The sequence below is a fragment of the Panthera onca genome, chromosome X (assembly GCF_046562875.1).
Source record: "Panthera onca isolate mPanOnc1 chromosome X, mPanOnc1 haplotype 2, whole genome shotgun sequence".
Classification (NCBI taxonomy): domain Eukaryota; kingdom Metazoa; phylum Chordata; class Mammalia; order Carnivora; family Felidae; genus Panthera; species Panthera onca.
In genome coordinates, this window is record NC_138357.1 from 1,978,084 (window position 1) to 2,003,668 (window position 25,585).

Consider the following 25,585-nt stretch of genomic DNA (forward strand, 5'->3'; position numbering starts at 1 on the left):
TCGCTCTCTCTCTCTCTCTCTCTCTGTGTCTGTCTCTCGCAAAATAAATAAGCTTAAACAAAATAAAAGACCCTTAGAACATGTCATCCAGACCGTCACTGAGGGCAGGGCTCCAAGCCTCCCCTTCCGGGGGACGTGGAAGGGGGATGGGGACTTCAGGCCAGGATGCCCGGCCCCCTCCCACGCGGGCCTCCTGCCTGGCTTGGAGGGTCTCGAGAGGCTGAGCTGAAGGCCCCGGAATGCTTCATTGGGCAACAGGCATGCTCATAAAAATACCGTGGCCACCACGGCTGCAATCTGCCATCTGGACCCTAGGCCTTCCTTGCCCTGAGGCCGGCTCGGCTCACTCCGGAATTGCTGCGCCCTCCGCCTCCCATCTGAGGTCACGGCCAGGGGGGTCGCGGGGGGGGGGGGGGGGGCGCAGGGGAGGAACTTCTTCCCGGGCTTCCAGTGCAAGGCTGCAGAGAGAGTGGGGCCCCCGGGAAAGGTCGAGATGGGGCCAATCCCCACCACAAAGAAATAAAACACGGGCCTGGGAAAGCTGGCAGCGAGCTGGAGGAAAATCTAGGAAATGAGAGGGGCGGCTCCGGGGGCTCCCTCTCCGCGACCTCCTGGCCCCTGGGCTCCGGGCTGCCTGCGCCCCTGGAACGTCCTTGGTGGGCTGAAATGGAGGCCCGCGGGCCCCACTGGACCGGATCGGGGGCCTAGGATGGGAGGGATGCGGGAGAGAGCCCAGGGCCTCAGGAATCTTGTCCCTTGGGGTTGGGGAACGTCCAAACACCCCACGACCGGGGTGCGGCCGGGACCCGTTGCGTGTGGGTGCCCGTCGCTCATCAGCGCCCTCGAGGGCCGGGAAAGGGTTGGGGATGTTTCCCCAGCCGACTCCTCTCTCCACCGCCCAGCCCCGCGCCCCGGGGGCACCCCGGCCCCGCGATCCCTGCCCCGAGCCAACACTGCAGCGCGGGCGCCCGGATGCGGGGCACTCCCGGGCCAGGGACTTCGGGACTGCGGGCGCAGGTCCGGCGGGACCTGGCGGCGGGGGTCCCCCGGAGGTCCCGCGGAGGGCGGGGACCACAGGGGACTCCCAGCCCGCGCCGGGCTCGGCAGCCCGGCTCGGAAGCCAGGGTCCGCGGAGACGAGGGGCGAGGGCGCGGCGGGGCGGAGCGGGCGGCGGGGGAGGTGATCTCACTCCCTCCTCCCCCGCCTCCCCTGCGCTCCCCTCCCCCTCCCCTGCGCGCACGCCCGCCCCGCCCCGCCGCTGCTGCCGCCGCAGCATCGGCATCGCAGACGCGCTCCGGCAGCGGGTCCGAGGCCGGCGTGCGCGGAGGCTGGGCGGGCAGCCCGAGCGGCGGCCGCAGCGCAGGTAAGCCGGGCAGGCCTGCCCTCGCGCCCCGGCTGCGGCTGCGGCGTCCCCGGCCCCCCGTCCCAGCCCTGCCCGGCCGGGGTCGGGGGACGAGAGCTAGGAGCGCCACACGGCCCTGCCCGCAGTTGCGGGCTGGGCGGCTGGAGCCCCACCCAGGCCGGGGACCGGGCTCCGGGCCCCACGGACGGGAGCCGGGCGGGGGAGGGAGGCCGGGGGCCGGAGCCCGACAGGTGAGCGGTACCTGGGCGACGCCCAAGATGCCGATCTGGAGAGGGACACCAAGCGGGGAGTCAGGCAGGGCCCGTGCGGGCAGGTGGGGGGCCCAAGTTGGCACGTCCCTACGGGTGTGTGCGCGTGTGTGAGAAAGGGAGCGCGGTGCGGGCCGAGTGACCCCCCATCGGCCGCCGTGGGGTGTGGCCCTGGGCGTGGCTGCCCCTCTTCCCCAGCCAACGGCTCTGTTTGGCTGAAAATCCCGTCGCCTGCGTGGTAGGGGCTGGCCTAGGCTGCCCCTGCCATGGGGGAGGGGTGAGGACGGGGCAGGGCGCTGTCTGGCCCTCCGCCCCGAGGCGGAGGGGTGGGGAAGGGGGGCTTTGTTCTCCTCCCTCTTCTTTCCAAACCCCAGCCTGGACTCCCCGGGGCTCCCCTGCGAAAGCCTGCCCCGGGACCGGGGTCTCCTCCTGCGGAGGCGCAGGGTGTGTCCGCAGCCTCAGTTTCCGCAGGCTCTTGTGGCTAAGAAAGGGCGCACCGTGCGAGGTCAGCCCGGGCACCAACAGACGGGCGGCTGTGCGCAGGGGTGTAGAATGCGGGTCTGTGGGGGACAGGTGAGGGAGGGAGGGTCTCATTGGCTCGCGGCTAGGGATTCTGGAAAGCAAGGTGCCCATGGCGATGTCTCTGCCCACTGCGGGTCTTTTGCCAAGTCTTTCTATCTCGGTTCAGTTATGGGAGGGGCCTGCAATTCCTCCTCCCCCCTCCCTAGGGTCGATTTTGGGGATCTCTTGGTTGGTAGGGGTTGCAAAGAGCACCGTAGTGCAACCTGCCGCCCCCTACAGGGTATCTGGAGCCCGGCTCCTCACTGCCTGTCTGTCTTCGGGAGGCAGGCCCAGGGCCATCTGCCAGCCCCGAGGAGTCGCAGGCCTGACACCCCCTCCAAGTAGGTGCCCTGCTTCCAGTTAACTCCACCCAAAGGCAGGGGCTTCTGGGCAACCCAGTGCCATCTCTGCTGACTCACGTGGCCCTGACAGTGAATAAGCCAGTCAGCCTTTCTTCCCACAAACTGCTGCCGAGCTTCGTGTTTCTTGTCCCTTACGGGGTGGCTGCGGCAGGGGCCCGTCGGGGCCTCTCTCTCCCGATCAGCTCCTTGCTACGGGCGGCGGGACTCGGTCTGGCCCAGCCTCTCACCTGGCACTGCACCCAATGAAGCACCCACACGCGCACCCCTGGACTCCCCAGCCTCCAGGGGCTCTTGGCTTTCTACGGCCACAAGGCAAGTTGGCATCGGGGCTGAGACCAGCGGCGCCCTCTGGCTCCTCCGTCGTTTCTGTTTGCTGCTTTCTCGTCCTTCTCTCCCTACTCACTTGTGTCTGTGTGTGCGCGACCCCAGAAGTAATGCATCTTACTGTGGAACGCTTGAAATATACAGAAAAGAACAAAAGAAATTAAGGAGCGCTGGTGATCTGATCACCGCTCAGCACACCCCGGCCTCAGTCTCTTTGCTTTGCTACGGGCCGCTCCCCAGAGGCTCCTCCCCCAGCCCCCCAGCCCCCTGCAGAGCACCGAGTGTGCGAGTGTGTGCACGGCGCGCCCCGAGGCGGCAGGGTCCCCTTCCTGCACAGTGATGAGCTCCTCCCCGGCCGGGAGCTCCGTGGCCGTGGTGTGGACGGTCATTTGCTGGGCAAGTGCCCACTTGGGCCAGGCTCCGTGCCACTGATGGAAAAACCGGTAACAAACCAGCCCAACACCATCTTTGTCCTCAGAGAGTACGAATTGCTTTTCTCTTTTCCTTTGTGACTATCTGAAGGGAAAAGGGAAGCGAGGAGTGACGGAAGGCCTGGTCCAAGGTCTACTCCAGTGGGCAGGGGCATCGGGCTGTTCTCCTGTTAAGCCTCTTTCTGCCGCTGGGGTGGGTGCCTTCCATGGCACCCACTTGGGCAGTGCCTGCGGGGGAGGCTGGAGGGAGCAGCCCCGCGTGCCATACCTGCCACTCTCCAGCCCAGTGACTTGGGACCCTCGGTCCCTTCCCTGCTTTGAGTCTCAGGCCTCTTGGCTATCACATTCATCTCCAAGGTCCCTTTCAAGACCAACGTCTCTGGGGCCACTCTAAATGGCGCAGCTGGAAAGCACGTCTCGGGGCCCTCTTCTGAGCAGTGAGGGCCGCGTGGCCTCGCGGAGAGGCCCAACCAGGCCGTGCCAGTCACGCATCAGTGCCAGGCCAGCCTCCAGGAGAGCCAGGGCAAAGGTGATGGCAGCTTTTGCCGGACCCCCTTCTTGGGCAAAAGATTGAACAGTTTTGGGATGAGGGGGATGCGTTTCCAGGGCTGTCTGGGGGCCTGGGGAGGGGCATGCGCTGGGGGAGAATGGAGTAGAGATGGGGGTCCGGTGCAGACCTCTGCAGGAGCGAGGGGGGAGGGTGACAGCCGGAGTGCAGTCCCAGGGGCCCTGCCCCACCCTGTGAGTCAGACAATGGGGGAGGCGGCGGGTCTGATCCCCCCTCTAGGGTCACAGGCTGGCAGCTGTCTTTGCCCTGCCCGCTCCTGCCGTGATTGGGAAGGCCGGGCTTGGGTCCCTGGGTGGGGCCCGCTGGGATGGGCCCTCAGCAGGCCCTGCCCTCCAGCCTTTCACCCTCCTGCTTGCTCTGACTTGCCCCATTCTGGACGCCTCCCTTCTTCTGCCCTCCCCCCACCCCCCCTTGCTCTCTCCTTGCCAGCCACCCACCTCTCCAGGTCCCCCTCCCTCTCCCCACTCAGTTGAGTTTCGCTGTGGGGAGGGCACTACTCCCCTCCTTCTCTCCCCCTTCCTCTGCCTGCCCCACCCCTCCCCTTCTGCCTATCTTCTCTCTCTGCTTCTCCCCTGCCCCACTCCCCATGGCCCTGAGCCTGGCCCCAGCTCTGAGCCTCAGCACCAGGGTGACTGCTCATGCCTTTGGGTTGGGCCCACACTGCCCGTAGGGGCCTCATCTGACCTGAGGGGTGGACAGGAGGCGCCTGCTGGCCACCAGCCAGAGGACCGGGGGTCAGGCAGTTAGCAAGGCCAGCCTGCCTTCTCCCCAGATATCAACAGGATCTTTGTGGCTTCCTAAAGGCTATGGTCAGATGGTAGGGGGGAGGGGGGTCCCTCTGCAGGGGAAGGCTCTGGGCTGCTGGCCTTTCCAGAAGCTTTTCTTTGTCCAGTTCCCCCCACCCAGGGCCTCGGGAGCCCGCCTGGGCCCTCGTGTTCTCTCTAGGTCTTGAAGCTTCCGAGGGAGCGCCCAGCCACTGTCCTGCCTCTCAGCGGCTCATGCCAGCCTCTGTCCCTAAACCCACCGAGGACGGACGGCTTTGTCAGCCTTGGATTGGGTGGAGCAGGAGGCGGCAGCGTCCTGGGCTTTGTGCACTCAGCCAGGGGGGCCTTCTGAGCCTGTCCATCTTGATGTCGGTCTGATTGAGCTTGAAGGGAGGAGATGAGTTACCGGGAGCCCCTCCCTCAGCTCTCCCGTCTAGAGCCTTCGGAGCTAGGCCCATTGGGAGAGGGCAGCCAGGCTGGATGTTTGCATGGGGGCGATGTTGGGCACGGGCGTGTGCGTAGCTTCCGGTATTCCTCTTTGCATGTGTGGGGATCATCTATCTGGTTGCATGTGTGCATTTGTGTGTGTTCGTGAGAGAGCGTGGGCACACAGATCCTTCTGTGCCCGAATGGGTCCCCTCAGATGCCCCGTGGGCCTGTGTGGGGGAAGGGGCGGGACTGATGGCGGTGGCACAGAGGCTGGCATGCCCGATGCATGACGCGCATGATATGGGGCTTCCCGCTGTGTGTGGGGGGGTGCCCTCTGACCCCTCCCCTGGCCTCCTGCGTTCATGCCTTAGGAATGCTGAGGCCCTGGGGACAACAGAGGCCCCATTGTCTACCCCAGGCTTCCTGGGCCCCCTCTGTTCTTTAGCCCTTTGGCAGTGGGGAGCCGCGAGGGGGCCGGAGGGGCCTGGCAGTCTCTGAGCCATTTTTAGGCGCCCCCACCCGCCCTTTTGGTCCAGGTGTCCCCGGACTGGCGTATCTGAGCAGCACCTTCCCTGCACCGCCTGCCTGCTCTAGCGACAGGCCCCGCCAGCCCATAGCAATGAGAGATAAACTGTGCCCTCTAGCCTGGCCCCCGAAGCCCCCTCTAGTGCCAGGTTCATTTCTCAGGTGTGTACGGGGGGTATTCTGGTCTTGTTTTCAGCCTGCTTTCCAAAGTTGAAGGGGAGGCTTAGAGGGCATCGAGGGAGGCAGCTTTCGGGCTGTGGGCCTCAGTTTCTCCAACTGTGCATGGGAAACTTGGCTGTAGCACTGGCATTCTATGAGTCTTGGCCTCTGCTCTCCTGGGCCTCAGTTTCCCCTTCTGCACGCTATCCCCAAGCTTAATAGAGAAAGGAATTTGCCTTCTTTTTGGATGGCGTCCTTGAATGGTGGGTCGAGTAAAGCCCAAGGCCTAGGGATGAGATGGTCCCTGCTCTGTGCTGAGGCGTGATATGGGTCACATCCTACTTCCACGTGGCCTCCTCCCAAGATTTCCATCCCTGCCCCCCCCCCCCATTTGCCTGCCATCTGCCTAGCAAATCAGCCCTTCCCTAGGGGACAGGACGGCTTGGAGGCCATCCTTGTCCAGGCCCCTGGCCCTCTGGGAACACACGTACACATGCCTGAGAGGCAAGCTGACCTCCCCCCTGCCAGAGTAGTCTTTGGTGGCTTTGGGAACCTCCACGCCATCTAGAACCTTACTCCTGGTGAACGTTAGTGCCAGCTCTGTGACCTTGGACACTGTGCTCTGGTTCTCTGAACCTCAGTTCCCTAATCTGTAAAATTGGGGTAATGATAGGGCCTCCTTCTCCGGGGTGATTTTAAGGATTCATTGAGTGATGTGCGTAAACGTGCTTGGAAGAACCCTGGCGTGTGGTAAGTGGCATCCATGGATTTATTTAATAAAATGGGGCACCTGACTGAGACACACACGAGAGGGGGTGGAGAAAAGCTGTTCTGGCCGCAGATGGTGAGATGCCCCCTTCCTTCCCCAGTGGAGACGGTCTGTTCTCACTGCTCTCCCATGAAGGGTTAACTTCTGTCCCACCCCTTCCTCATCCTTTAAGGAGAATGGTCCATTACAGGTGAGCTGCTGTTGCCTTGGAGACTGCAGCCTTGAGGGGGCTGTGGGCTCACTCTGGGGAGTGCCTTGGGAGGGGCGAGGCAGTGGGAACCACAGAGGACAAGGTGGCAGTCCTTTAGCACTTCAGGCCCCAGATACCTGTGGGGGCTCCCACCCAGCAGCCTCCTTTATGTATTATCTAACCCATTAGGCTGCTGCAGACAGGCAGGCAGGCAGGCAGGCAGGCTTTCCTCTCTGCTGCCAGTGGAGGGAGTTGGGCTCCATCTCCATGGAAACCCGCCAGCCACAGCCTGGGGGGGGGAGGGCGAGGAGGAGCCTTAAAGGAACACAGTGCGTAGGGTGGAGGTGACACCCATACCCTCATATACGCACCGACGGGCTCAAAGGCCCCCACCAGCCCTTCTGGCAGACAGCCCGGGCATGGATGCCCCCATGCGCTCACTCCCCGAGCCTCAAGGATGTGGACCCAGCACCCACACCCTGACCGTCTCACACACCTGGGGCACTGAGCCCCAGCTGAGCCCCCAGCCCTGCCCCTGGTGGGCCTGCCGGGCCATGGGAAGCTGCCATTCTCAACAGACATTGAGCTGGAGGGCCCTCTGGCTACGTGCCCCTGGAGGGACTCCATTTCTATCAGATGGGAGGGACACGGAGGACCCTACACAGGACCTGGGCACTCACTCACGCAGGACACCCTTGACGCGGGGCACCCTTGAAGGTTCGTGAGGGGTGTGTGTGTGTGTGTGTGTGTGTGTGTATGGTCAGGGAGTCAGGGAGGAAAGCAGCCACCCCAGATCTTGGCTTCAACCCACGACCTTCCAAGTCCCCCTCAGTAAGAGGACAGGAGGCCAGAGGAGAAGACTCCCCAGGGGACCCAGGGACTGAGGGTGCAGCAAGGGGCGTGGCTCCTCTGCCGCCCTGAGCCCTGTCTGTGCAGGCTCCAGCGGACGGCAGTCTGCCTCGGTGCCTGCCACGCCCTTTCTTCTTGCCTGTGCGGTGCGGTGTGTCCGGGGGGATGGGTTCCCAGCTAGACCCACTCAGGATCAGCCTGCCTTTGTTGTGCATCGCCCCAGCACAAAGTGCGGGCATGCACACGGACACTCACGGTTGTGCCTGGAGACGTGTGGGCGCCTACCTCCAGCCGGGCGGCTGCTCACTCTGAGTGCTTCTCCCTTCCTGCCGTGGGGGTCCCCACCTCCTCCAGGAGGGCCAGCCAGCAGTGGCTCATTCATCTTGCCTTACAACTGTCTCCTAGCCCCAGTGCCACAAGTGGCCAGGGACCTGCTGCTCTGTCTCTGTTGTCGTGGGCTTTGTCTCTCTGCTTCTGGCTCAACAGCTTCTCTGCTGTTTGTCTCTCTGCCCTGCCTGTCAGTCCAGACTGACCTCTAAGCCCAAGAAGCCCCCCTACTCGGGCCCGCCTCCTTCCTCCCTCCCAGTCCCTTGCCTGGCATGCTCCCCCCCCCCCCCCAGGGACAAGGACACTCAAGGAGGCACCACCACGTCTGTGCACATGTGCACGCACACACACCACTCACTCTTCTTGCTCTTTGGACCATTTCCCATCAGGGCTTTCTGCGGCCACCTCTCACCCTTTGTACTCCTTTTCTCTCACCCTTTCCCCGATGCCGGTCTCTGTTGCTGGATTTCTCCGTCTTGGTTACCATGGTGGTGGTCCAGCATCCTGTCTTTGTCTCCCATTCCCTGCCCTCCCTCCCCCAGCCCCTCTCCTCAGCCTCTCCTGCTCCCTCCTGCCTCTTTCTCACCCTGTCTGTCACCCTTCAGTCTTCCCCAGCCCATCCCCACCCCTCGCAGACGTGGCCTTGGCTCCATCTGTACACCAGCTTGTGGAACACTCTCGCCTTCCTTGCCCCTGGAGGTGCTGATGGGGGTTGGGGGGCCTGCTGAGCCGACAACCTGAGCTGCTGGCTCTGTAATTGCCTGAGGAATGATGAGAGATCAGAGACCCAGCAGTGGTGGGAGGCGAAGAGGCAGAGCCCCCTCCCAGCTGTCAGGGGCCTCAACCTTCTGGCTCCTGCCTGTCTGAGTTCCCCGGGAAGGTGGCGAGCTGGGTGGCAAATGCCAGGAGACTAAAAGAGGTTGGGTGTGAGACTGTGGGACATCGGGATGGGGCAGAGAATGGGGAGCCAGGGGCTCGGAAGTACTGCATTTTCCCTGCATATACATCCAGGGCATATATGCCGAACCCGATTCTGGGAGCCTAGATTTTGAGGACAAAGACGAGTTCCCATGACCGTGATCATCATTCCAGCAAAGGGAGCTCCCTGGCCTCCTCTGTGCAGGAAGGCCCTTCTTTGAGCTTCCCCTAGCTGGTTTCTCTCCCCTCCCCCCTTCTAAGACTAGAGTGCTCAGAGCTCCCAAGGTTGTCGTTTGATCGCCTGCCCTCTGATCTGAGTCTCCTACTGTTTCCTACAGGCCTTGAAGTGGAGGCCAAGGCCACCTGGGGCCCACCTTGCTTGTCCGGGCTTTGTGGGGGAAGGTGGGGGCAGAACAGGTCTGCTGTTTGCTCCTTCCTTCTGGGCCCCAGCTCAGTTCTTGCAAGTTGGGAACTGGCCTCGCGTTCGCCACTTCCTGCCCTCTGAGTCCTTCTCTTGGCCTTCAGCCCATCCATGTCGACCTGTCCTGGTGCTTCTCCACCTCCCCCTCCAGCTGTTCACCACCATCCATTTCCCCTACTGAGTCCCCAGGCAGTCTATTGAACTCCCCACTCTTGTCGGGTCCCCTTACACTAAACCAATTTATGTCTCCTAGTCCCTTCCTGACAGAGTCTAGATGCCTTAGCATGGCATTCCAGGCCTCCCTCCCCTCCCCTTCAGCATTCTAGATGAGGCATCGTCCCCCTTTGATAAGGTGTTGGCTGGGCACAATGAAGATGTCCAGTATGGTCTTGGAGAGTGCATCCAGACCCCAGCTCCAGCCTCCAAGCTCTCTGTCAACCAGCAACCTACTCTTACCCCACCTGCACTTTCTCTCCTTGCCTCTTTCTCACACCCCTTCCTGTTTGGAGTCAAAGACAGCTGTCTTCTTGGGAGTGTGTTTCCTCTTGTAGTCATGGCAGAGAATCCCCCCCCCCCCCCCGCCCGCTTCCCTGGGCCTCCGGTCTTCAGGGCTTCTTGCATGCAGGGAGAATGTGGGTATGGCTGGTGTCACTTGGGCTGGGGTGAACACATCTAGCAGTTGAGCCCTGAAGACTCAGAAAAAGACCCGGGCCTGCCAGACACATGAGAGGTGACAGAAACACTGTCTCAGAGCTCCTCCTGACCCTGGCTTGGAGCATCTGGAAGGGGAGAGGCCACAGTCACCTCTATTGCCTCCCCCCCCCGCAGGGGCATGAGGGACAGCAGAGAGGTGTTCTCCTACTTCCCTTCCTCCTGCCACATCTTGAGGTCAGGTTTCCTTCCCCCTTCTTCCATTTCCTCAACCTGTTCTGTGAAATGCCACCCTCCCGGGCCCCTTTCCTCCCTTCCCAGTCCCCACTTCCCAAGACCTCCCTGTCCCCCACCAGCTTTGTAGGCCTGAACACCACCCAGAGATCAGTTGGCTCTGAAACCCACAACAATGAGACCGACGAGAGTTCTTCTCTACATACACGTGCACTCATGCTTGTGTGCACACACAGAGATAGCAGACACGAGGATTCATCCCCCAGAGGTACAGACACACAAGAAGACACACACATGCTCTCATGTGCACATGCAGCTATCTAGACCCATGCGTTGATTCTTGCAGACACACACCCCCTTTCCAGAAAAGACATATACAAATGTGCTCCTGCATGCACACGCACAGCCACATAAATACTAATGTGTATATTTGGCTACATGCCCATCCACATCCACACTCATGCACAGAGTGGCCTGTGGCATGCCCAGGGGAGCTGATTGGGGCAACAAGTTGATGCTGAAGAGGCAGCTGGTGTGGAAGCACAGACGGAGAGGAGAAAGGGAATGAAAGGCAACCTGGAGGCCTAACCAGTGCTAAGACTTCTAGGTTTCTCCTTCCAAGGTGCGGGGGAGGGAGGGATGGGGGAGCTGGCCCACTGGGGGCGGGGCGGAGGGCGGGGCCAGGAGCCCGGGCTCGCCCAGATGTTAGTCACTAAAGTCGTCCGTTCTCTCCTCTCTCCTCCCCCACCCTTCCTTTCCCTCCTTCCCTCTCCCAGTGCCCCCACCCCTGGCTCCCGCCCCAAGCCGCCCACCAGCCCCCTTCCCTCCGGCCGGAGCCTGAGCCGAGCCCGGCCGGCTGTGCCGTGCCGAGCCGCCGGCGCCGCCGGGAAGATGGCCGTGTCGCTGCGGTACTTGTGGCCTCTCCTTCTGTGCAGCCCCTGCCTGCTCATCCAGATCCCCGAGGAATGTGAGTAGCTGGAGGGAGCCTTGACGCCTCCCTTCGCCGCCGCGCTGGGCTCCTCTTTTATCTTCTGCCTCCTCACCTTCTGCCGGCTCTGGACCCTCCCCTCTACTTTCCTGGGTACAGAGTGGACAGGAGGTACCCTGGACCTCTGGAGAGAAGGACAGGGTGGAAGACGCGGGGTGTGTCAGCACCACGGACAGGGGACCGGCGCGGGCGGGGGGGGGGGGGGAGAGGGCGGTTTCAGGACCACGGACAGCGGGCTCGGCGCCGGAAGGGCCCCCGCGGTGCTCTCCCTTGGCCCGCTCTCCCCGACCCTCCCCCGGTGTTGTGGCGGGCGGGAGAACGGGCCGGCCCCCAGTCCTGAGCTAGCTTGTGCAAAGGCCTGGATTCAAGTTTTGGCCTGTTTCTGACCTGAGTAATCTCATCTTCGGCCTCTGGTAGCTCTGTGTGTGAGCTGCCACAGGACAAGACACCTTACAAAGGCCCAGCAGTTTTGTAAATCCTGACGATTGGGTGGGGCTGAAGGGGTGAGACTGCTGGAGCTTTCCGTCCGTGGAGGGTCGTGGGTAGGTGTGCGGGTGTTAGGGAGTATGACTGGGGGCTTGTGACAAAACACGAGTATTTGTGTATGCTTGTGAGTTGCACAGACAGTATATTTGGTGTGTGTGGATGTGTGTGGTTGTGATCGACTAGGTGTGGCTGAGTGTGATTTTGATTTCCCACATGGGTAAGTTTGTGAGTCGCTGCAACTGTTACTTGTTGGTCAGGTCTGTGAAGGTCTGCGGGTGTTTGTTAGCATTTGATTATAGTGGGTCGTGTGTGCATGTGAGCTGGGGCCGTCTGTGAGTACCCATTTGTGTGTGGAGTCTGTGTCACCGTGATGATGTTTTCTCCCCAGTGTGAGCAGGAAGTGTAAACACACTGCTGTGAGTGGCTGTTGGGCTTGTGTGAGGGGCATCTCGCAGGGCAGCAGCATTTGTGTATCTCGAGCCTGCTCCTTGGTGGCTCCAGTCCTTTCTCCCTCACCTTGCCACCTTTGTCTCTGAGCCCGGACCTGGGGGAGGCCAGTGTCACTGAAAGATGGGGGGGGGGGGCTGGCGCTGGGGAACACTGTCTATGCCAGGAATGGGGCACGGGCTGAGGGAGGCGGGCTTGGAGGACACCTGGTGCTGGGGGGAGGCAGCCGAGGGTTTGGAGGAGGTGGAGAGGGACGGATGGGACAAAGGGTGGGGATGTCCCCTGGGATATGCACACGGAGGTACGTGCAGTCGTGCCTGTGCCGATTCCCCGTGGCAGATGGACATAGATGCACACGTGGGTAGACACAGACGAGCCACCTGTATCCAACCAGGCACAGATATACAGACGGGGCAGAGCCCCCAGAGAAGACGCATAGGAGGCACACACACACACGCACACACACACAAGCGAGGGGTTTAGACACAAAGGAACAGAGTCATCCATACACACAGAGGCAGGTGTATGGTACTGAACGGAGGCACACGCACAGCCTTCAGACGTACTTTGCCAAGACACACCCATATGCAAACACACTGACACACAAACGTTCTGCGCGCGGTACACTCCTGAGCATTCACATGTGTGCCTGGACTCACACACATGTGCTCGTCCTCCTTCCCCTCAATCTCCTCTTGGTCGCTTTTCAGGCCTCACCCTGGGCACCCGCCTGGCCTGCCCTGCTGCCACAGCGACGGGGCCGTCTGGCCGGGTGTGTCCGTCTGTGGAGGGAGGGGCAGGGAGAGTTTGGAGAAAGAGAGAAGTGGGCCGCTCTGGGCACCTGGTGTCGCCCTGTTGGAACCTGCCCTCCAGCTAGAGCTGTCTCTCTCCCTGCCCCTGGGCCCCTTTGTCTCTTTCCCCGTCTTCCTCCGCCCAGGCGATTTTCTCCATCCCGGTCACTGTCTCTTGCTCTAGGCTGCCTGTACTGGCCCCTCCCCAGCCCCGGGCTCCCTCTGCAGTGTCCCCCGGGAGCCTCCTCCTCTCTCCAGGGGACCCGCGACTGAGGTCTTCTGCAGAGACAAAGCTTTCAGAGGCTGTGCGCTCCTGCCTTCCCCGTCCTGCCTCCCCGCCTCCTCTCCCCTCCTCACAGCTGCCCTGGCTGGTGCTGGGCCGAGTCCTGTGGCAGGGAAGCAGCAGCTCTGGCCTCAGCCCCGGGCAACTTGGTGGCCGTTGCCCGGGAGGAAGGAAGGGGAGAAAGAAAAGACTGGAGTCAGCCCTGCAGGCAATGGAAACTCGGATGCAGCCAGGCCTTTGGGAGGGTTTCGCAGGGCTGGCGGGGGAGAGCGGGGGCAGCCGGGCTCTGAAGGCTGGGCCTGGGTAATTGAAAACACTGAGCTGTGCTAATTGGATTAGGAGGGAAGTGGGCTGGAGCGGGGGAGGGTGCCCTGGATGCTGGGCTGCCTGCCTCCCCACCTTCTGGCGGGGGAGGGGGGTCAGTTCTGCACCTCCGCCCCGCAGGATGCAAGCGTCTGTCCAGAGGGCATTCCTTGTTAAAGGCACGAATTTCTCCCTGTGTGCTGGGGCCGCAGCCTAGCCCACCCCGAGACGGTCCTGTCCTTCTGGGCCTTGCTCTGCCCCATAACCCCAGCCTGGCCTGTGCCCCCCGTATGACACCACCCGTAGCCCCCTTTCCCTCCGTCCCCTTCCCCAGGGGGTCTGCAAGTGTCAGCATTTCTCTCCGCTCTCTCCCTTGCTGCCCGGACTTCTTAGATGAAGGATACCGTGGTAAGTCGGGGGAGGGGGGAGAGTGTTTCCCAGGCCCGGGGCGGGAGGGGCGGGGAAGAGGGGTGCCAGTGAGTCCCCCTGCCGCACATGCTCCACTTCTGTGAGCCCTGTGCCCTGTGCGGGTCGCTGCCTTTTCCGGCTCTTGGGTCCTCGTCCCGCTGTCTCACCCGCGGGCCATCTTTGTTCTGTCTCTGCCCTGGCCTGGGTTTTCTTGTACCCTCTCCTGCTTCTTGTCGCCACTGCGTCCTCTCTGCTCCCTCTGTCCCCGTGACTTCCTGGTTTCTGTCTCTGGCTTCATCTCTCCCTCAGATGTCTTTCTTTGTACTTTTTGTGGCTGTCCTCTCTGTTCTGTCCCTTTCAACCTTTGTGCCGTGTCCCTTTCTCTCCCTCTTTTCGTGGCCCACTCGCCCGTGGCCCAGCCGGGTTGTTTCCAGCTCGTTCTTCCTTGCCCCCCACCTCCGCGGCCTTGGGGCCTCTGAGGGTTTCAGACCGTGCCTTCCCTCCCAGTGGGACGGGGGTCGAGGCCGTGAAGCCAGCCAGACCCCATCCTCACCACCTCTTCCCTATCCTGTCCCCAGTGATGGAACCACCTGTCATCACCGAACAGTCTCCACGGCGCCTGGTTGTCTTCCCCACAGACGACATCAGCCTCAAGTGCGAGGCCAGCGGCAGACCTGAAGTGCAGTGAGTGACCATCACCTTCTAAGCCCTGTTGTTCACTGCTGACCTCAGCTTCTAGTCCTCTTGCCTCCCGGGGCCGCCCAGCTTCTGCGCCCGGATGCCCCGGATCTCTCTCGTGTCCCCTGGTCCTTGCCCTACACGGCCCGTCCCCGGGGCCCCTGGCTGCTCACACCGTGGCCTCCAGCCTGTGCCAGCCCCTGTCCTGGGTTCCAGGGCCTTCGGCCTCTGAGCCCTTTTCTGCCCACAGGTTCCGCTGGACTCGGGACGGCGTCCACTTCAAACCCAAGGAGGAAGCGGGTGTGACCGTGCACCAGGCGCCCCATTCCGGCTCCTTCACCATCGCGGGCAACAACAGCAACTTCGCCCAGAGGTTCCAGGGCACCTACCGCTGCTTTGCCAGCAATAAGCTGGGCACCGCCATGTCTCACGAGATCCAGCTCATGGCTGAGGGTGCGAGGCACCGCGGGGGCCTGGGAGGGCCTGGGGGTACACGAGAGGGTCCCCAAACAGGTCTCAGGGAGCGTGTGTGGGGGTCCGGGCCGGGGGTGGCCACGCACCCCCAGCTGCCGGTTTAGTGGGCGGAAGACACCGGCTGCTCCGCCGGCCGCCCGCCGCCTTCCCCTTTCACTCCCCGGCAGGGTCCTCCCGCTTCTTTGCTTTGTCCCTTTCCGCGCTGCCTTCCTGGTCCCCTCCGTCTCCCCTTCCCTGGCTTCTGCCTCTGGGCTTTGCCCCACCTCGACCTTGCTGACCTGCCTCACTCTCCCTCGGGTCTGCTCTGCCTCTGTGTGACCCACTGCCCCCTCCGTGCCTCCGCGGCCCCATCTCCTGCCCCACCCTGGGCCGTTTCTCTCCGCTGCGCCCGTCACTCTGTGGCCTCTCTCCTCTGCTCTCCCCTCCTCCCTCCACCTCCAACCCGGCCCCTCCGTCTCCCTCCTTTCTGCCCGCCAGCCAGCTCCGTCGTTATCTGTGTCGCCCTGTCCCTGGGGTTTTCCCTCTGCATTCCGTCCTCCCTGAGCTTTCTGCCTCCTGAGCATGCTCCTCTCTCCTCTCCACCCCGCGGGTTACCTTGGGAACTGTTGCCATGGTTCCTGTGTCAGGATGATGGAAGGGTCTGTGACTCCCACATCCTTCCGCAGCTCCCCTCCCCCACCGCTGCACCGCAGCCTCCCCCCCCGCCGCCCCCCAACCATCTTAGGCCTCTGGGTGGGAGCTAAGCATTGTGAAGGGTTGGCCCCTCACAGCCATCTGGTCCTCTGTGTGCGGCGTGGGGAGCCCGGAAAGGACCCCAAGTCTCTGCCTCCCACCGTGTGAACTTCCTCGCCACCTGGCCCTCTCACCCTCTTGGCCGTCCCTCCTCCTTTCCCCTGCCCTGCCCTGCCTTGACGGGGAGGAGAGTTGGGCCCCACAGTGCCAGCCTCTCTCTGTCCCTTCTAGGTGCCCCCAAGTGGCCAAAGGAGACGGTGAAACCTGTGGAGGTGGAGGAAGGGGAGTCGGTGATATTGCCATGCCACCCGCCGCCCAGCGCAGAGCCGCTCCGGATCTACTGGATGAATAGCAGTGGGTGCCCAGGAGCGGCTGCCGCCTGGGGTGGAGGTGTCAGTGGGTACAGCTTCCCGGACGGGGGCCTGACCTTCGCCTCCTTGCCCCCCACCCGCCCCCACAGAGATCTTGCACATCAAACAGGATGAGCGGGTGACGATGGGCCAGAACGGCAATCTCTACTTTGCCAACGTGCTCACGTCGGACAACCACTCGGACTACATCTGCCACGCCCACTTCCCTGGCACCCGGACCATCATCCAGAAGGAGCCCATTGACCTCCGGGTCAAGGCCAGTGAGTCCCTAAGACTCTGATACGCCCTCCTCCTCACCTGCTGTCTCACGCTCTGGCACGGCCCATCCCAAAGATCAGGCGACCTTGGTCTTCCTCCAGGATGGCTTGGCTCCCGCTTCGCCTCTGTTCGGACCCCTTCCCAGGAGGCGAGAACAGAGAAGGGGCCCTCCCTTTAACAGAGGAGGAAACAGAGGCCCTAAGGCCTCACAGGGGCATCCACCTGGCCTGGTAACTCCGTGGGTGGAGGGTGGGGTTGGCCGTGCCACCCACCCCTTTTCTCCTCCCAGCCAACAGCATGATCGACAGGAAGCCACGCCTACTCTTCCCCACCAACTCCAGCAGCCACCTGGTGGCCTTGCAGGGGCAGCCGTTGGTCCTGGAGTGCATCGCTGAGGGCTTGTGAGTCTGGGTGCCCCGGGTGGGGGTGGGCAGGCACGAGCGGACCTCTGTCACGGGCCGGGGCCGAGCAGGCTTGCGCTCTCTCTTCCACTGTGCTCCCCTCCCTCGGCCTCCCTCCACCGTGGCCCTGGACAGCCCCACACCCACCATCAAGTGGCTGCGCCCAAGTGGCCCCATGCCGGCCGACCGAGTCACCTACCAGAACCACAACAAGACCCTGCAGCTGCTGAACGTGGTGGAGGAGGACGACGGCGAGTATCGGTGCCTGGCCGAGAACTCGCTGGGCAGCGACCGGCACACCTACTACGTCACTGTGGAGGGTATGGTGCCTCTCCTGGGTCGCGCGGCCTCCCAGGAGTGACCTCCAGGGACGGCGGTGTGCAGTGCCCACTGTCACAGGGGGTGGGCTGGGTCTGGGTCTGGGGCCAGAGCTGGCCGCCGGCCGCCCCTGCTCAGGGCAGCTCGCCACCTCTCGCAGCTGCCCCCTACTGGCTACACAAGCCCCAGAGCCATTTGTATGGGCCTGGAGAGACTGCCCGCCTGGATTGCCAAGTGCAAGGGAGGCCCCAGCCCGAGGTCACCTGGAGAATCAATGGCATTCCCGTGGAGGGTGAGCGGGGCCTCGAACAGGGGCAGGGAGCTTGGGGGGCCCCGAGGAGGAAGGGGAGGGTGACGAGGAGCCTCGCTGTGCCTCACTGCTCCGCCCTGGGCCTCGGGGCCCGCCTGCTGCTCACGCAGAGCTGGCCAAGGACCAGAAGTACCGCATCCAGCGTGGAGCATTGATCCTGAGCAACATGCAGCCCAGCGACACGATGGTGACCCAGTGTGAGGCCCGAAACCGGCACGGGCTGCTGCTGGCCAACGCCTACATCTATGTCGTTCGTGAGTAACCCACCTGTCCCCGCAGCCCACCAGGCAAGGCCACCAGACCGACTCGGCCAGCAGCTGCTTTTCTTCTCGCTGGGGCCCTCCACCCCATGTCTCGCCCACCCCCATCAATAGCGGTGGCTTGGGGCGGCGGGGGCTGGGGCGGGGCGGAGGGGGGGTGAGTGCTGTGGAGGAAGGGCGGGGTCTCGCCACCATTTACAGATGAAAAAGCAGTTTTAGAGAGTGCTCTGGCCCACCGCGTGTCACTGAGCAGGTGTCGCTGAGCGGAGGCTCACCCTGGCCAGGATGTGCCCAAGGCCAGCCTGGTGGCTCCTCTCCCGGAGCCTCAGGGAAGACAGAGGTGGGCCAGGAAGGCTTTCAGGAAGAGGTCGACTGTCAGTGGGGCTCAAGTAATTGGTAAAACTTGGATGCTTGGGATGGGAGGCGCCTCTCAGGCACGCTGGAAGGCAGAGACTCAGTCTGGCAGGGGTGGGAGTAGGGTGCAGGGAAGTACCCAAGGGCCCTCTTGGGAGAGGTTGCCCTGCTGAACCCCGCGCCTGCCCTGGATGCTCACGGGCCCTCGCCCCACCCTGAGTCCTGCCCCCTCCCCTGTAACTACTTCTCCCCCAGAGCTTCCGGCCAAGATCCTGACCCCAGACAACGAGACATACATGGCGGTGGAGGGCAGCACCGCCTATCTCCTGTGCAAGGCCTTTGGAGCCCCTGTGCCCAGCGTCCAGTGGTGAGTGACCCTCCCGGAAGGGGGCGCCTCTAAGCCATATTCTGGCCCAGGGAGCTGGGGAGGGCGGGGAGCCCAGCCCGGTGGGGTCTGAGCCAGGCCTGCTCTGCTCACACTAGGCTAGACAAGGAAGGGAAGACCGTGCTACAGGATGAACGCTTCTTCCCCTACACCAACGGGACCCTGGGCATCCGGGACCTCCAGACCAACGACACTGGCCACTACTTCTGCCAGGCTGCCAACGACCAAAACAATGTGACCATTGTGGCTAACCTGCAGGTCAAAGGTCAGATGATACCCCCTCCCCACCTTGCCCCCGACTGATGTGATCAACAGCTCCTCCAGGAGGGAGGGTTATGGTCTCCGGAGGACACCAGACTGACCCTCCCTTTCCATCATTGCCCCCAGATGCCACTCAGATCACACAGGGGCCACAGAGTGCCATCGAGAAGAAAGGCTCAAAAGTGACATTCACGTGCCAAGCCTCCTTTGACCCCTCCCTGCAGCACAGCATCACCTGGCGAGGGGACGGTCGAAACCTGCAGGAGTCTGGGGACGATGACAAGTGCGGGCCCAGCCCCAACCCGGGCCTGGTGGAAGGGGGCAGAGTGGGGAGGGCAGGATGTCCAGACCTCTTGGCCTCATCCGTTGGGAAGCGCCCCTGCTTTGAGCAGGAAGGTTCTGGCAAAAGGGGGAGGGGGGCAGCAGAACAAAAGGACAAGCGCGCGCCCTCTCCCCACCAGGTACTTCATAGAGGACGGGCTCCTGGTCATCCACAGCCTGGACTACAGTGACCAGGGCAACTATAGCTGCGTGGCTGGCACCGAGCTGGACATAGTGGAGAGCAGGGCTGAGCTCCTGGTGGTGGGTGAGTCCTAGGATAGTGTCGGGCTCCCGACCTACAGGCGTGGGGGGCACGGGCCTCCGGGCACAAGAGCCCAGGGTCACGTTGCAGGGCCTTCTCAAGCTGGGGAGGGGGGTGGCCAGCTGGCGTATGGGCCAGAGAACCCACCCTCCATGTCCCTCAGGGAGCCCCGGGCCGGTGCCTCAGCTGGAGCTGTCTGACCGCCACCTGCTGAAGCAGAGCCAGGTGCGCCTGTCTTGGAGACCCGCCGAGGACCACAACGCCCCCATCGAGAGTAAGAGGCCTGAGCGTGGTGCCACCCACCTCCCCACAGCCACCCCGGGTAGCCTGCCCTCCTTGCGGGACCTCCGTCCTCCCGGGCCCAAGGCTCCAGGACCGCCCATCCCACGGGGCAAGCACCTGGGTGTGGGGCTCACAGTTCCTCCTGGAGCTCTGAGAATGCCTGTTGCCTTGGGCGCTCCCTCCCCTCCTCAGGGAGACCCGGACTTACAGCCCCATGTAGCCCTCCCCTCTATGCCACACGCCTAATTGCCGGCTCGCTTCTTGGCAGAGTATGACATTGAATTTGAGGACAAGGAGATGGCGCCTGAGAAATGGTATAGTCTGGGCAAGGTGCCCGGGAACCAGACCTCCACCACCCTCAAGCTGTCGCCCTATGTCCACTACACCTTTAGAGTTACTGCCATCAACAAGTATGGCTCTGGAGAGCCCAGCCCGGCCTCTGAGACTGTGGTCACGCCTGAGGCAGGTGAGCCACCTGGGAGGGGCGCCTCCAACTCCAGGGCCCCTGGGCTCCTGCAAGGAAGGCCTAGAGAGGTGACTGTGCCCAAGCCCCTGTGCTTCTAGGTTTCCAGTGCAAGGTGGGAGGCAGGGTTCCCCCAGAGCTGCTGGCTCCCGGCTCCCAGGGCCAGAAAGGGGAGCCAGAAAGTGCCGTTCCTTCCTTGGTCCTTGGCCTTCACAGCCTCGGCAGGAGCCCATGGCTTTGATGTGTTAACACATTACTTTCCAGCCCCAGAGAAGAACCCTGTGGACGTGAAGGGGGAAGGGAATGAGACCAGCAACATGGTCATCACTTGGAAGGTGAGGGCGCCCCCCCTCCCCCTTGGGCTGAGCGTGCCCCGGGGCATCAGGCCAGGACCAGGTGTTGGCCGCGACCCCTGGCTGTGCTGAGGACCAGAGGATGACCGGACATGAGGCTGGGCTCGGGAGGGGGTCAAAGGAGGAGAGTGCTCTTGGCTCACCAGCTCCTCTGGTGCTCCTCCTCCTCCAGCCGCTTAGGTGGATGGACTGGAACGCCCCCCAGGTTCAGTACCGCGTCCAGTGGCGCCCCCAGGGGACGCGGGGTGCCTGGCAGGAGCAGATTGTGAGCGACCCCTTCCTGGTTGTGTCCAACACGTCCACCTTTGTGCCTTATGAGATCAAAGTCCAGGCTGTCAACAGCCAGGGCAAAGGCCCTGAGCCCCAGATTACCATTGGCTACTCTGGGGAAGACTGTGAGTATTGGGCTGGCCCCGCCCATGGGGGGGGGTGGGTATTGGGCTGGCCCCGCCCATGGGGGGGTGGAGCCCAAATGCGCACAGATGGCCCACACTCCTCCCTCCACGCCGGGGCTCTGCATAGAGCATATCCTAGGAGTAAGGACGTTTTTTTCCATAACCAAAGTGCCATCTTGACAGCACATTTACTGTTGATTTACCACTGTATTTACCTAGTTGGCAGCCGATATTCCAATTGTATCAATTAGTGCTGTCTTTTCCCCCGGTCCGGGGTCCGGTCCCAGATCCCCCATCAAGTCTGGTTGTCCTGCTTCTTTCTTTTCCCTGCATCTGGAACATTGCGAGATGTTAGTTTTGATCACCTGGTCAAGATCTTTCCTGGTTACTCCTTTGTGTACTATTTTTGCCCTTGCGACCGACAAACAGTATGCAAGGAGAGACCCCGCACTGTGCACACACCGTGCTCATCAAACGGCCGGCCCCCCACGTAGCATCCAAATCTATCTCCCTTCTGCGGGAGGGTTCTGGGCTGGCCTCCGGAGGCCACAGGCCCTCATCCATGCCACCGGCTGTTTCCAGACCCCGAGGCAAGCCCCGAGCTGGAAGGCATCAAGATCCTTAACTCGAGTGCCGTGCTGGTCAGATGGTGGCCCGTGGACCCAGCCCAGGTCAAGGGCCACCTTCGGGGATACAATGTAAGGGTTCAAGGCGTGGGGGCAAGGGGATTCCCAGGGTGAGGTGCGAGGCCACCGGGAGTGGCAGGCTTTGGGGCGGGCCTCTGCCACCTGCTGTCCTAGAGTCATCAGGGTAGGAGGAAAGGTTCTCCATTCAGGGCAGTGGGAAGCCTGCGCCGGAGCGGGGAGGGGGTCTGCCCTGCTGGACACCTTCCGTCCCTACGGGGCCTCCCGTCCACCTGCAGGTGACGTACTGGTGGGAGGGCAGTCAGAGGAAGCACAGCAAGAGGCATGTCCACAAAGGGCACGTGGTGGTGCCCGCCAACACCACCAGCGCCGTCCTGGGAGGCCTGCGGCCCTACAGCTCCTACCATCTGGAGGTGCAGGCCTTTAACGGCCGAGGACTGGGGCCTGCCAGCGAGATGACCTTCAGCACCCCAGAAGGAGGTGAGCTTTGCAGCCCACGGCCCTGTCCCCACCGCCCCCCCCAGGGCTGGCCAGGCAAGGACCTGCCACCGTGTCTGTGCTCCGCAGTGCCCGGCCACCCTGAGGCATTGCACGTGGAGTGCCAGTCGGACACCAGCCTGCTGCTGCACTGGCAGCCTCCGCTCAGCCACAACGGCGTGCTCACTGGCTACGTGCTCTCTTACCACCCGTGTACGTGCGTCGTCCCGGCCGGGCTCGGCCGACAAGTGGAGGGCGGCTGGGGGGCGGGCGGAGCTGGAGGTCACGGCCAACTCCCCGTCTGTCCTCGCAGTGGATGATGGGGACAAGGAGCAGCTGTCCTTTGACCTTCCGGACCCTGAGCTGCGGATGCACAACCTGACCAACCTTAGCCCGCACCTGCGGTATCGTTTCCAGCTGCAAGCCACCACGAAAGAGGGCCCTGGAGAGGCCATCGTGCGGGAAGGAGGCACCATGGCCTTATCTGGTGAGCTGGAGGGGGCTGAGAAGGCCCCGCCGGACAGCCAGGCCCAGGATGGCCAGCCTTGGGCTGCCTCGAGGTCCCACAACGCCCTCTTGCTCCCCAGGGACCCCGGATTTTGGCAACATCTCGGCCATGGCCGGCGAGAATTACAGCGTGGTCTCCTGGGTCCCCAAGGAGGGCCAGTGCAACTTTGGGTTCCAGATCTGGTTCAAAGCCCTGGGAGGTGAGCACAAAAGGCCCCCCGGGGGCGGTGTGGAACCAGGGCACCGCACGGTACTCCTGCTCACCTCTGCTGCCCTGTCGCCCCTGCAGACGAGAAGACAGGCCCTCATCTGCCACCGCAGTACGTCAGCTACAACCAGAGCTCCTACACGCAGTGGGACCTGCAGCCTGACACAGACTATGAGATCCACCTGCTCAAGGAGAGGGTGCTCCTAAAGATGGCTGTGAAGACCAATGGCACCGGTGACGTGTCCCTCCGCCCCGGCCCCGCGCCGCGCCCCCACTCCTCCTCCCGGAATCTCCGTGCCCCCTGTCCTCCCTCCCCCCCCGAGGGTCTCCCCAACCAGCCAGCTTCAAGCATGCTTCGGTCCCCTCCCGCCCCTGTGGTGTTTGCCGGCCTGGTCCTCCCCCAGCCCCGGCCAGTTCCCGGCGCAGAGGGGCTGGGAGTGGGTGTCTCACCTGGGGCCGGGTTCCGTGTCTTCCCGATCTGCCCGCAGGCCGCGTGAGACTCCCTCCCGCTGGCTTCGCCACCGAGGGCTGGTTCATCGGCTTCATCAGCGCCATCATCCTCTTGGTCCTCGTCTTGCTCATCCTCTGCTTCATCAAGCGCAGCAAGGGTGGCAAATACTCAGGTAGGCCCCGGCCTGGGGCTCAGGTGAGGGCGATAGAGCGGGTACATGCCCCCCACCCCCGGTCCCCAAGCCTCCGGCAGGACGGCATGGGCATGTCGGGGGCAGGCGGGGGGCCCAGAGGGAGCTTCTGCGCAGACCAGCAGCAAACGGCAGCCAGGCCCACGTGGGGTGAGTGGTCCACGTCGAAGACTTCCTGGCTTCTGAGCGCTGCCGAGAGAGTCCCCGGGGCCCTCGGAGCACAGGGGGCAAGCCTCGCCCGCGTCCCCAAGCCGGGGATGGGGCCCGGTGTCCGGGGTCCGGCGGGGGTGGGAGGGATAGCCGGGCCTTCTCTGTGTCTCCAGTGAAGGATAAGGAGGACACCCAGGTGGACTCCGAGGCCCGGCCGATGAAGGACGAGACCTTTGGCGAGTACAGGTGAGCTGGGGGTAAGAGCAGGTGCTGGCCAGCCGCCCAGCACTGCTCTCGCCCTTATATCTGACCCTGTCTCTCTCTCTTCTCTGTGCCGCTGGGTGATGTCAGGTCCCTGGAGAGGTAAGACAGGGGCGGTGGGAAGACACTGTCAGAGCCTGACGGCAGGGGCCCTCCTGCGGACCGTGTGCCTGGGAGTGCCATCGGCCCCCGCTTGCTGGGGCTCCGCACGCCCCCAGCCCTCTGGCCCCGCAGCTCCCTGTTTTTGGGAGAAGCCAACACGCCCCAGTTCGTCCCCATGCCGACGCCCAGTTTCTGGGCCTACCTGTCACCTCCCCGGCTTCCCCCCTCTGGGCTGTGGAAGGGCTGCCAGCTGGACTGGCGCCCCCGTCCGGCTCACCTACAGGCCGAGCACCCACTTGTTTCCTCGCGTCCCCCAGCATCCTGGGCAGGCCTGGGCCTTGCCCCTCTGGCGCTGTGCATGTCACCTGCCCCCCACCCCCACCCCCACCCCTGGTATGTGTCAGGAATGAGGACCCTTGCCCCAGTGCATTCAGAGCGCATGGAAGGCAGGTGGACCCTGGGCCAGGCCTCCTCCCTCGGGCTAGCACCTGCCGGCTCCTGCCGGGCTCTAGCGGGCAGCCTCCCACTCCTGCCTGCCCTCTGCCCCCACAGTGACAATGAGGAGAAGGCTTTTGGCAGCAGCCAGCCATCCCTCAATGGAGACATCAAGCCCCTGGGCAGTGATGACAGCTTGGCCGACTACGGGGGCAGCGTGGACGTCCAGTTCAATGAGGACGGCTCCTTCATCGGCCAGTACAGCGGCAAGAAGGAGAAGGAAGCGGCGGGAGGCAATGACAGCTCGGGGGCCGCCTCCCCCATCAACCCTGCCGGGACCCTAGAGTAGCAGGTTCCAGCCAGGCAAGGCCAGGCAGGGCGGAGCCTGGGGCTGGGCCACAGGGGAGTCAGAGGCCAAGGCTCCCAAGCCCGACACCTGTGCTGACCTTGGGACGGAGGCTCCTTCCACTCTCTACCAGGCCTCGGCCCCCTGCTCTGGCCTTGGGCCTGTGGGAGGCTTAAAGTTGGGGGCAGAGGAGAGGAACTCACTGCCTCTGATCCCCCTCTGACTACCCGGTCCCCACTTTATTGCCAAAACCCAGCCACACCCCTTCTTGGGCACACACCGCTTTGTTCCAGCCCAGGGGCCAGTCACCCACACATCGGGAGCCTTCAGGTGCTGCCTCATCAGCCTTTGGGCAGAGAGAGGCCGTGGCTGGACAGAGAGGAAGTAGGGCTGGCCGCTCTTCACACAGCCTGGCTGGGACCGGGGACAGAACTCGGCGTCCCCACCATCTGCTCCAACCAGGATGGGAGCTGGGCAAGCTGGCCACGGGTGCAGAGGAGGCCATCTGGAGAGCCCAGAGTCCCCACCTGCCAGTGTCACTCTCATCGGCACCTTCCTCCCACCGCCCACCCCGCCCCGCAGCCGGCTTCCAGGAGTTCTATACACACGCTGCCTTCGGTGCCCACCAGACAGCATCCAAGTGGCCTCTGTCACTGCCAGGGTGTGGGGCAGGCACACCCCCCCCCCCACTGCCCCTGCCACCGCCTGCAGCCCAGAACCCTTTAGCCACCCCGCCCAGCCCCTGTCTGAGTAGTTCCCGTGCTCAGCTTCCCCCGCCCCTCAACCTTGGGAATGTAAATACACCGTGACTTTGAAAGTTTGTGCCCTTGCCTTCCCCCATATGCCACTAGTGTGTAGGCAGATGTCTGAGTCTCTAGGTGGTTTCTAGGTTTTATAGCAATTAGCTTTGATGATCCCATCCTAGGAAAAATAAAAACAGACAAAAAAAAAAAAAAGGAAAAAGGAAAGATTGGTTCTCCCAGCTCTGCTGTGCTCCTGCCTGGCAGGCAAGGTGTCCCTCTATGCCTTTGCTTGGTCTGTTGATGAGCCCTTTACAAAAAACAAAAGAAATATATATATATGTACATAAATATCAGAATTATGACAGGCAAATAAAAACCTGCACATGAAGATAAA

At 63.0% G+C, this 25,585-nt stretch overlaps 1 protein-coding gene across 4 annotated transcripts; it reads left to right on the top strand.

Moving 5' to 3' along the window:
* The first annotated feature begins 957 nt into the window (after positions 1 to 957).
* L1CAM (L1 cell adhesion molecule) lies at positions 958 to 25,585 on the top strand. Of its 4 annotated transcripts, none has more exons than XM_081793583.1 (28): positions 1,257 to 1,363; positions 10,870 to 11,060; positions 13,785 to 13,799; positions 14,378 to 14,483; positions 14,728 to 14,930; positions 15,915 to 16,037; positions 16,144 to 16,314; positions 16,602 to 16,713; positions 16,849 to 17,033; positions 17,192 to 17,323; positions 17,452 to 17,595; positions 18,211 to 18,322; positions 18,439 to 18,605; positions 18,728 to 18,884; positions 19,063 to 19,187; positions 19,348 to 19,458; positions 19,735 to 19,932; positions 20,194 to 20,264; positions 20,455 to 20,677; positions 21,260 to 21,375; positions 21,600 to 21,801; positions 21,889 to 22,011; positions 22,112 to 22,285; positions 22,386 to 22,505; positions 22,595 to 22,747; positions 23,002 to 23,136; positions 23,478 to 23,550; positions 24,220 to 25,585. In XM_081793583.1, exons 2-28 carry the CDS (start codon positions 10,985 to 10,987, stop codon positions 24,449 to 24,451), a joined length of 3,759 nt encoding a protein of 1,252 aa, XP_081649709.1. In that variant the 5' UTR covers positions 1,257 to 1,363; positions 10,870 to 10,984; the 3' UTR covers positions 24,452 to 25,585. The 4 variants fall into 4 exon arrangements, with proteins under 4 accessions (XP_081649708.1, XP_081649709.1, XP_081649710.1 ...); XM_081793585.1 differs by lacking the exon at positions 1,257 to 1,363 and adding an exon at positions 10,698 to 10,715; XM_081793582.1 differs by lacking the exon at positions 10,870 to 11,060 and having other exon boundaries at positions 958 to 1,363.